Genomic DNA, 12,554 nt, shown 5'->3' on the forward strand with positions numbered 1-12,554 from the left:
AAGAAGAAAGAAGAAGCTTGTCAAAAACAACTTTTACCTAGAAAGATTAAATCGTACCTTCTTGAGTTTCAAGAAACATGAGCATGATTCTTAAGTCATTCATTAATGATCACACATATGGTATACATATATCATGGTTTAAAATGCTGTGCCGAAACGGTCGAAACGAGCGAAACGTCTCGTTCCGCTCGGCAACCGACACCGGCATGACCCCGACACCAGACCCACGACAGGTGCGACGTGTTGCACGACCCTATGATCACAGCAAAAGGGTCGCTCAACCCTACAACAATAGCGGAGAGGTCGCATAACCCTTCCGTTGCCGCCGCGGAAGCGACCTTGCGGTCATTGTAGAGGGATTGCATGGCCAACGTGGTCGTGCCGAAGGAGTCACGCAATCCACACGGCCATGGCTGGTCGCGCAATCCTGCGACAGTGCCGAAGTCGAGCGGGCTCGCGAGTGGTGTCAGATTTCAAATTTTTTTTAATTAAACTTAGGTTAATTATTTTAATCAACTCATGGCTATGATCGATATAATCTAAAGAGACTTTATTAAACCCAAATAAAATTATCTAGTTAATTTTATATTTCATTTATTTTAATTTAAAATTTATAATAAAATTTTTATTTATTTATTTATCTATTTCTTTTCCTTTTTTAAAAGATTATTTTTTATCTTGTTTATTTTTTAAATATTTATGTTAAATATTTTAATTTTAAATTAATATATTTTATATTTTAAAAATACCGAAACTATATCGGCACGGCATGATACGGTACCGAAACCGTATCGTTCCAGTCCAGAACCGAAACTTCGACACGGGTCGAAATTTTAAACCTTGACATATATTGTAGTCTAATCTTCGAAACTTCAAAAAAAAAACTCATAATGAACACTTCATGGAAACATACTAATTATAGCATTTCAAATGATTGGAGGGGAAAAAGAAACAAAATCAACCAACCTTGGACATTCTGGCTTTCAATCTTGAGCAACTTGGAACAATTTTTAGAACTCAAAAACAAAAAGTTCTCTAAATACTTCACATTGTTGAAATATCAATAACAGAATATAAAGCAAAAACTACAAAGTGGGAAAAAAAAAAACAAAAGGACAAAAAGGCAACATAACATATGTGATAAATTTACAAGACTGGATGTCATGAGTTGAAGAGGCAACATAACATATGTGATGATTTACAAGACTTAATGTCAAGGGCATGAGAATGGATCCAATCTAGTGGCCAAATTTTAGCATAAAGTTAAGAAAGGCTTTGTTCTTTGAGTTATCATTGACGAAGCATTTATCATATTTGGCATTTATCATGTGCTTTCAATCCATCAATTCTATGATTGACAACTACAATTACCAAGGTAATGAAAAAAGAACAAAAATTCCAAGCAATAAAAAAATCAATTAATTTTGCACAACCCATTTCAATAGATAAAAGAACAAAAATTCCTATATGAAATAAAAAATTAAAAGGTAAATTGGTTGTAATAAAAAGAAATTCCAATTCAAAAATGATTACCTCATTTCATAGCAATAAGTAATTGATCTACCAGCCACAATGAAACAACCTTACCAGATGGGAGTGAAGTGGATTTACAACTGCATTTTGAATCTATATTGAAGCTTTGCACTGGCTGCCAGCAACTGGGACACCATGTGGCCCACTGAAATGCCTCCCAGAATCCCCAAACAACCATGAAGACCTGGAAGTGCTGCTGATGTGGCCAGTGATGAGACAACACGAGTCCTGTGATAGTGGGAACAGCCGGACAGAATAGTCAGCCACTTGCACATCAGCAAACAAATAATGACTGCAACATCAATATTTCACTACAACATAGAAGATATTGGGGAGAATGACCTACGGACCCTGGTGTGCACAGATGGTCAGAACCAAAAGGACATGTGTCCACCTGGGACAGTAACAATTTCGAACTATCCCAACCTGTCATCCAATCACATAAATCCATTAAGCGATGACAGAATTAAATTCTCACAAGGAATCCAACAAAGGGATTATATGCAGCATAAATTCCAATGAAAAATATATATATTCTAAAAGCAGTAAAACTGGAACCATGGAACCATCATGCAGTGCTTTTACTTAAACCAAGTGTATCAATTTTGATAGAGCTTATTAGTAATTATTAATGAAGGGGTGATAAAACATAGAAAAAAAGATATAATAACAAAAGTATGACAATATATTAAGGAATTATAAATTCTAAAGTAATAATCTAATGTGAAAGGACATACATATAAATCAAAGATAGCAAAAGAAGCAACTGAAAACCAAAGAAAACGACAAAATATTTGGGTAACAACTGATCAACGTGATGTTGAAAATGCACCATACATCATTAGGATATCTAGAACACCTACATCATAAATGTTGGTTAGCATGAACATAAACAAACAAGTGCATAAGAATTTACTTTCTATAAACTTCAACACAACATAAGTAGGACCTAAGGCTAAGAACCTACTTAATTGTCAGTAAATTCACGCTATTATTGAAGGCAATGATTATTAATTCGGGAATAAAAATTTATTAACAACATGTGACTAAGAAGAGGACAAACAAAATATCAACATCAAATAGGAAATATGTAAATTTAAAATGCAGAAATACAAAAAATTATAGGATTCAATGACCCAAAAATAATGATAACAATGAGTTTGGTAGATTAAATATGAGCAAACCGGTGAGAGGAACTAGATCTTTGGTCGTGATGAAAATAATAAAAATGTTAAGAATACTAAAATATCCATTTCATTTGGACCGAGATGAAAGGACTCGATCTCGCGGCTAAGAATAAGAATAAGAATATCCAGAATATCCATTTCATTTGGACCGGGGAGAAAAATAATAATAATAATATTGTACTAGAATTATAATCCAATTGAGAAAAGGAGCTTAATCTCACGTCCATTAAGATAAATAAGAAGAAAAATACCTAGAATGCCTGAATACCAACAATCCACTGTTAAGAATAAGAATACCACCAAAATACTTAAATATGATCCATCTCGACCGATGGGAGGAGCTCAATCATTATATCAGGATAATAATAAGAAAATCAGAAATACCAAAAGTCCAATAATGTCCCAACCGAGAAAAGGAGGATCCCTTGGTCATAAGAAATCAAACTAGAAAATCAAAATACCAGAAGTGCAATAACATCCCAATAGAGCATATCAATAATGTCCTAGCCAAGGAGAGGAGCTCAATCCCTATATCGGAAGGATAATAATGAGAAAGCCAAGAATGCCAAAAGTCCAATAATGTCCCGACAGGGGAAAGGAATTCGATCCCTTGGTCGAGAGGATGATAACCAAAAAACCAAGAATACCAGAAGTCCAATAATGTCCCGACCGGGGAAAAGAGTTTGATCTCTTGGTCGGGAGGATGATAACCAGAAAACCAAGAATACCCGAAGTCCAATAACGTCCCCGACCGGGGAAAGGAGTTTGATCCCTTGGTTGGGAGGATGATAAAACCAAGAATACCAAAAGTCCAATAATGTCTCTTCAGAGAATATAATACCAATAAGATGAGAAAACCAATCCGCTGGGGATATTTGTAAAAAGAGCTTTGCCCGGGGATATGTCGATATCAGAAAGTCAAAATCACTAGACAATATCAAGTAAGTCTAATAAGAATTTCAATCACACCAGGAGATAGTAAGTGAAAAAACCAATAAAATCTGAAAAACTAATGTTACTGAGGTCTATTAGTAAGATCAGAGAACCAATCCCCTAGGAGAATATTAATAACATATGGATAAGATTATAAAATTATCCTGCTCAAGTGCAGACCAACACAATCAGAGAAACTAATCCCGTTGTTGGGGAATACTAGATAAGAAAACCAATCCCGATAGGGAATAACTTATAAGTAAACGGGATCAGCTAATCCCTTTGATAAGATAAGAAATACAATCCCTCATGGTGATATATTATAAGATATTATAGCTTGGAGCTACTATTCTCATATAAATAGAGATTCTGCTATAGGCAATTATTAGTAGAGACTCCCTATACTTCAACCAATATAGAATATTGTAGGTTGACATGCTTTTCGGCTTAATCAAATTGCTTCATTAACATATAATCTATATCTCCTATACAATAACAATCAAGACTTATAGGCAGGGTCGGCTAACCTAAATCCTCTATGGAACTAAATATTCCCCTCTTACGTAAAGAGCGCAAAATACATACAATAATAAATAATGCAATTAAAACTAACCAATATCATTTTTCAACATGAATTCTCACTAAGACCATGCTAGCCATGTATAACAATGCAATACATACACATAATTTGCAAATCAATTAAGCTACTTGCTAAAATTAAGATTGCACCACTAATTCTCCTTCATATAAAAAATAATAAATTCAGAATGTATCCACCAAGCATCATGTGCATACATTTGTTGAGCCATTTAAAAGTTCAAATAGATGATTGATTGAACATATAATCAAAAACCAATCAACGTATGATCCATTTCAAAAAGAGCAACAAGGACTAATAACAAAACCTATATTGTATTAGTAAACTATTAACATAAGCAATTAGTGATCAAAGCTTAATCAAAATAGCCAAGAGTGAACTTAATTGACTCCTGATTATAAATTGTTTCGTTGAAATTAGTACAAGCATGTACCTAGTTAGATAGATCCTCATAATCAAATAGAAAGCACATACATATAAATAAAAGATAGCAAAAGAAGCAATTGAAAACCAAAGAAAACGACAAAATATTTGGGTAACAACTGATTGACGTGATGTTGAAAATGCACCATATATCATTAGGATATCTAGAACACCTACATCATAAATATTGGTTAGCATGAACATATATACAAACAAGTGCATAAGAATTTACTTTCTATAAACTTCAACACAACATAAGTAGGACCTAGGCTAAGAACCTACTTAATTGTCAGCGAATTCACGCTATTATTGAAGGCAATGATTATTAATTCGGGAATAGAAATTTATTAACAATATGTGACTAAGAAGAGGACAAACAAAATATCAACATCAAATAGGAAAGATGTAAATTTAAAATGCATAAATACAAAAAATTATAGGATTCAATGACCCAAAAATAATGGTAACAATGAGTTTGGTAGATTAAATATGAGCTAACCGGTGAGAGGAACTAGATCCTTGGTCGTGATGAAAATAATAAAAATGTTAAGAATACTAGAATATCCATTTCATTTGGACCGAGATGAAAGGACTCGATCCCACGGCTAAGAATAAGAATAAGAATGTCCAGAATACCAGAATATCCATTTCATTTGGACCGGGGAGAAAAATAATAATAATATCTGTATGTACTAGAATTATTATCCAACTGAGAAAAAAAGCTTAATCCCACAGCCATTAAGAAAAATGCCTAGAATGTCTGAATACCAACAATCCACTGTTAAGAATAAGAATATCAAAATACTTGAATACGATCCATCCCGACCGATGGGAGGAGCTCAATCATTATATCAGGATAATAATATGAAAATCAGAAATACCAGAAGTCCAATAATGTCCCAACCGAGGAAAGGAGTTTGATCCCTTGGTCGAAAAGATGATAACTACCAGAAGTCCAATAACATCCCAATAGAGCAAATCAATACTGTCCAGCTGGAGAGAGCAGCACAATCCCTATATTGGGAGGATAATAATGAGAAAGCCAAGAATACCCTCCAATAATGTCCCGACAAGAGAAAAGGAGTTTGATCCCTTGGTCGAGAGGATGATAACCAGAAAACCAAGAATACCAGAATACCAGAATATCTATTTCATTTAGATCGAGGAGAAAAGGAGCTTGATCCCATGGCCATTAAGATAAATAAGAAGAAAAATGCCTAGAATGCCTGAATACCAACAATCCACTATTAAGAATACGAATACCAGAATACTTGAATACGATCCATCCCGACCGATGGGAGGAGCTTAATCATTATATATCACAAGATGATAATAAGAAAATTAGAAATACCAAAAGTCCAATAATGTCCCGACCGAGGAAAGGAGTTTGATCCCTTGGAATCAAATTAGAAAACCAGAAATATCAGAAGTTCAATAACATCCCAATAGAGCATATCAATATCCGGCTAGGGAGAGGAGCTCAATCCCTACATCGGAAGGATGATAACCAGAAAACCAAGAATACCATAAATCCAATAACGTCCCCGATTAGGGAAAGGAGTTTGATCCCTTGGTCAGGAGGATGATAACCAGAAAACCAAGAATACTAAAATTCCAATAATGTCCTGACCGAGCATATCAATAAGGTATAATATTGAAAATATAGATAAGACTAGGAGACCAGAAGTCCAATAATGTCCCAGTCGAGGAAAGGAGTTTGATCCCTTGGTCGGAAGGATGATAACTACCAGAAGTCCAATAACATCCCAATAGAGCAAATCAATAATGTCCAGCTGGAGAGAGCAGCACAATCCCCATATTGGGAGGATAATAATGAGAAAGCCCTATACTTCTGCTATTGGCAATTATTAGTAGAGACTCCCTATACTTTATTCAACCAATATGCTTCATTAACTTATAGGCTTAATCAAATTGCTTCATTAACTTATAATCTATATCCCCTATACAAACAACAATCAAACCTTAAAGGCGGGGTCGGCTAATCCAAATCCTCTATGGAACTAAATATTCCCCTCTTATGTAAACAATTCAAAATATATAATAATAAATAATACAATTAATACTAACCAATACCATTTTTGGACAAGAATTCTCACTAAGACTATTGATCCATGCTAAACCATATAACAATGCAATACGTATCACTTAATTTACAAATCAATTAAGCTCCTTGCTAAAAATTCATATAACACCACTAATAAATTCAGAATGTATCCACCAAGCATCATGTGTATACATTTGGTGAGCCATTTAAAAGTTCAAATAGATGATTGATTGAACGTATAATCAAAAACCAATCAACGTATGATCCATTTCAAAAGGAGCTTGACCAAAATTGCCAAGAGTGAACTTAATTGACTCTGATTATATAGCTGATGAAAAATTGTTTCATTGATAGATCCCTGTAACAAATAGAAAGCACATATGAAACTAACTATTGTAAGAAGAAACTAGAGGACTCATTCTGAATTTCCTAAACTCACTTTCTATATTTACAAACCAATCAAGACCAGAAACATATGAGACCAAAAAAAGGTGAAATCACAATTAATTAAGCTAAAAAACCAACTACAGAAATGTCAAAGCAACTATTATGAAAGCAATTAGAAACAAGAGCAAAAAAAAACCAGGATGTGAATGGCTGTTTTCTGCTCCTTGATGTACATATATTTCTGCAGACCAAGGAAACCAGGATTGGAGTATGACAACAACTGAATGAACATACATGAAGTCATCCCCAAACATTTTTCTGAATAAAAACAGCTGCTTCCAATTCTTCTACATGCAATAAAATCTGGCCAAACATAGTAAGAAAAACAAAGAAATCTCATATGAAATTTATGTTCACAGGATATTATTATATAACTTGAGGTAGTTTGATATCTCAATAGAATTATGCTATGCACATAAGGCGATTGATCAGTATATATAAAGAATTACAACCAAGAGAATAAAGTAGAAAAATTATATAGCCAAAAAGTGGAACTAATGTTATCACATTAATTCACATCTATCCTATGAAATTTAAAAATTATATCCACAACATGGATCAACTATTCAAATCATTAGTGACTACCACAATGCTCGTACTCTACAAAGAAGCTTGTTAATATTCCTTGGAATTCTTCAAAACACTACAGCTTTAAAAAAAAGAGTAAACATTTGACGGCCCACAAAAGCTTCCACAATGCTATTTAATTAGACTTAGAATTATGCATTTTATAGAAAAAGAATTTGTGCAAAGTACCTCGGCAATAAGCTTGGACAGCAATTGCAGCAACTCTAGTAACAACAAACTCCCTGTATTGTCACGAATGTTCTAAAGTAGTTCTAAATGATCTTTGCAACATGTTCTGAAGTGGAGAGAAAGAAAGTACAATGGTATTTTGTTGCTTTATATTATCTCTTTGAAGATATAGAAATCCTAAAATTCCTTTCTGATATGACAAACTAACATTATCAGACATGAAGAAGGCAAAGGGACTATTCATGGAGGCAGAGCATGGACCTATCACAAACAACCTCAAAGAGTTGAATTACACCTAAGTTGCCTTAGACAACTTAGGCTTAGATTCTCAGTTCCATTAAATTATTAGGATGTCATAAGATAAATAGAAAAGAAATCTTGGAAGGGAAAAGAATATGCATACAAATTACTTACTACAAAAAATATTTTGAGGAAACTAATTGTCGAAGTATGTTATTAGGCTAACCCACATGTGTGTTGATTCAGACTAGAACTTTGAATTAACCTAACATTCTGTAATAAAATTTCTTATGACAACTGAGCATCACAAAAGGGAGTTTTCCCCCTTTTTCTTCAAGAGCAAATCATCTTTGTGTTCTGAGTTATCAAAGTTTGACACCATCATGTTGTGGTAAGTTAATAGGTATTATCTGTGAATGTATCTAGAAACCAAAAAAATAAAAACTCTACTAAAGTAAATTTAACACACATTGTTCACAAATCCTGCATTATTAAGAGACTTCAACAATAATTTAAATGGAAGCATCTGGGTAGAGTCTATAACTTAACCCCACCCACTCACACTAGGAATTATCACCAAGTTATAGCTCTCTAAAAAGGTATAGCAAACATATTTAGATTTGGAAAATTCAACAAGAAATATTCATTCACATAATGTAAACATATAGAAAATTGATAAGACAAGCTTTCTTGATTGAAGGATTCCTCACGAATCTGTACCACATAATGTGAGCTGTAAAAATGAGTAAAAATGCAGTTAAGAGAAATCCAGGCACTCTAGATCCGAAAAAAAAATTACCACAGCACAAAAGATACTTGCAATAACCAAACCCATACGTCCTAAGTCAAAGAAACAAACACATGCATACGTTGGGAACCTAGTAAAATTACATCAACTTGTGTGACAAAAGTTACATTAACTCGCAGAAAATAACATGAATTCCAAAGGAAAAGAAGCAATAAAACAAAAGTTACATTAACTCGCAGAAAATAACATGAATTTAAAAGGTAAAGAAGCGATAAAAAACAAAGTGAATGTTTGCACAAATGTCTCTAGTACCCAGTACAAACCAAGAAAAGGAAACAAAAACAAAACGAAATGGGACATAAACGTGCAATTATGAGAATCACTACAATAAGCAGCCAATCACAACACTAGGGCATCGAACAAAAATGCCCAAATCCCACAACACGAAGCAAGATTTCTGGCATCGGGAAAAAAACAGGGAGCAGGAAGCGGGATTGGTACCTTGCCCCCGGTGCCCATCACAGCTCGCCGTCGCTGTAGCTCCTCTTCACGCAACGAGTCGAGGGGAAAAGGGAGGAACCCGGAAAATTGGAAAATGGGCAGGAAGAAGGGGAGGAGGCGAGGAAGCGGGGTGGACGGGGTAGAAACGGGGGCGATGTGGGAGACGGAGGAGCCCGACTCAACCTCTTCTTTCCTTCGACTCCGTGTGGGAGAAAGGGGGCGATGTGGGAGACGGAGGGGCAAAGCGACGCAACGGGCATGAGATTAAAGAGCGATAACGGTCACACGCAACGGGCATGAGACTTTTTAATTCACGCAAATCCTTTATTATTAATCGTAAATCAGTGAAAGAAATTTATTGATTTTGAAACGAAATAAAGATAAATTGATTGATGATTATAATTAGATAACTTAATTATGAAAATTTAAATCAATAATTTTAAATTAATTATAATTTAATAATAATTATATATTAAATTGTTTTTTTAAAATATTAAATAATTAATCAAATACAACTAGTTTTTAATTTTAAAAATTATATGTTTCTCAAATTAAATATTTAAATAGAATATATATTCTTTAAAATGTTGGGTTTAATTTCACGCTGTGTCAAACACGATCCCATGTCTAAGTTAAGCTCAGGTGACGTTTGGTTTAGGGGTTTGGGAATGAGGGAACCAAATTTTATGTTTGGTTGTTTGGAATAGAATCAAAATTTTGAAATGAAATTCAAAAACTTGGGTATGGATGAAACTCACCTCCTCTCTTGAGTTTTGATGGAATAGGAATGTGAATTAAGTTTTGGATAAAAATACTCTTAGTATATTTGTTTAATTTTTTTTCATATCACACTCTCTCTCCTTGTTCTCTCTCATCATATTTTCTCTCTCTTATTCTATCATCACACTTTCTCTCTCAACATACTTTCTCTCTCATCACACATTTTCTGCCATTTTCTCTCTATATTCTCTCTCATCACACACTCTCTCTCCTTTATTTTCTCTCTCTCCTTATTTTCTCTCTCTTCATTATCTTCCATCACACTTTTTCTCTCATTACACACTCTCTCCTCATTTTTTTCATCATACTTTCTCTCTCCTCAATCTCTCTTACTATTCTCTCATCATACTTTCTCTCTCGTCACACTTTCTCTCTCTTCATTCTCTCTCATAACACTTTCTCTTCTCATTTTCTCTAATCACACTTTCTCTCTCCTCGATCTTTCATTTTCTCTCTTCATACTTTCTCTTTCTTCATTTTTTCCCATCACTCTTTCTCTCATCATACTCTTTCTCTTCTCAATCTCTCCTATCATGCACTCTCTCTTCATTTTTCCTTCATCATACTTTCCCTCTCTTAATTTTTTTCCATAACACTTTCTCTCTCATTATATGTTTCTCTCACATTTATCTCATATAATTTTTTCTCTTATTTTCCTCTAAGGGTAAAAAAGTAAATTTAGGTTCATTCCGATTGAAAATATTCAACTAACCAAACATTGATTTTAAGAATGATACCCAAGCTCATACCCATTCTCATTCTATAATATTATAATATTCATTCTCATTCCGATTTCTAAGAGAGAATCAAATGCCACCTCAATTTTTTTTTTTAGTTGTCGTGTGGCGATTGATATCAATTTCGACATCTATAGACTTGGACAAAGTCCTGTGTTTATGAGTATGCTAAAGTACGATCCTAACATATTAGGTTTAGCCTCTCAATTCAACACTTTTTATTTAGAATATGTAAAAATAAACTAAAATAATGTAACTAATTGGATCTTTAATTTCAAATGTAACATACATTTTACAAATGTACATACATAAATCTAACTTAATTATATTGGATAATTATATTTATTAAATTATTATTATAAGAAATCATTTTCATATTATCATTGATCATCATCTCTAAAGTTATTTAATTATTAGAAAGGAGATATTAATATTGAATCAAACTAAACCAAACAGGTGAATAACGTATTTGAAGAGTTTTTAAATTTAAATCATTTTTATTATAGTTTTTTAAATCAAAAGAAATAAATATTTTGAAATATACAGTAAAAAAAATATTAATCAGCCTTGTAATTTAGGTAGTAGGTCGATTCTAGGGTAAAATGATCACCTATATATTATAGTATTGTACCTGAAGCAAAATTCTTTAGTTTAAAGGTCCAATTTAAACTTTAATGCTTTGTTTACTGTGAAGTTGAATTTAAAAAAATGGAAAGAATTTATGGTGGAAAAAAAACTTAAGAAAAAGAAAAAGAGGAGAGGGGAAAGGAGGAAAAAGGAGAAAGAAGATTGTGTATTCTAACCGGACGAGTAATCATTTGCTTCTGGTATAATAGAGGTGGTTCATAGTCAAAAGGCTACTCACATTCATAGGAGAGGCCAGGGGTAAAGGTAAGTGTTAGCTTAGTTGGGCTTTATTCTGGGATCAACTCGGAACTCTTTTTTATATATATCTAATTCCTATCATCGACTAATTAGTTTAAATCCCCAAATTAAATTTTATGATCAATCCTAAATTTCTAAATTCAATTTTTGATCCCACCGTATGACATAGAGAATAACTTTCATTGTCCACTAGGGCATAGTTCAAAGTATTATGACATATATTTACGTCTCTTATTGGCAAGAAGAATGAGACGTCATCATCCTAGCAGCCTAAGAAATATCCACTTATATTTTCCACAATATCTTTAGATTTTAGATAGATATTATGACAACACTTCCGTTGTAATCTATTTAATATATATTGTATCATAATTTTTTTCTTATATTTATTTTCTATAAAATAAAAATTAGATAGATAGAATGAATCTATTTTGCATTCATATGGATTTAAGAATACTATGCTTTAGATTCATTGTTCCATCAATCCAATTCCTAGAGCCATCTTTGATTGTTTGACAACGAATTTGTAATAAGAACAAATTCGCACGCCAACTTTTAAATTATTTTAGAGTGTCACATAAGGACATATTTAGAACAATTGAACATGATCATAGATAGATTGCTATAGCTAAGAGCGTCTAATGCTAGTGAAAATGGTTTGCAATAAATTAGTAATATTTATTGGAAGCATAAAAGAAGAACCTTTTCTTAGATAAGATCT

The 12,554-nt window shown here is 33.2% G+C and overlaps 1 protein-coding gene across 1 annotated transcript; it reads right to left on the reverse strand.

The window, feature by feature from the left end:
- Positions 1 to 720: 720 nt before the first annotated feature.
- On the reverse strand, positions 721 to 9,689 carry LOC122037211. The gene is made up of 3 exons (XM_042596664.1): positions 9,432 to 9,689; positions 1,884 to 1,959; positions 721 to 1,761 (listed from the first exon to the last, which is right to left on the reverse strand). Exons 1-3 carry the CDS (start codon positions 9,447 to 9,449, stop codon positions 1,535 to 1,537), a joined length of 321 nt encoding a protein of 106 aa, XP_042452598.1. The 5' UTR covers positions 9,450 to 9,689; the 3' UTR covers positions 721 to 1,534.
- Between the last annotated feature and the right edge of the window lie 2,865 nt (positions 9,690 to 12,554).

Source organism: Zingiber officinale, unplaced genomic scaffold, assembly GCF_018446385.1.
Source record: "Zingiber officinale cultivar Zhangliang unplaced genomic scaffold, Zo_v1.1 ctg245, whole genome shotgun sequence".
NCBI classification, from domain to species: Eukaryota; Viridiplantae; Streptophyta; class Magnoliopsida; order Zingiberales; family Zingiberaceae; genus Zingiber; species Zingiber officinale.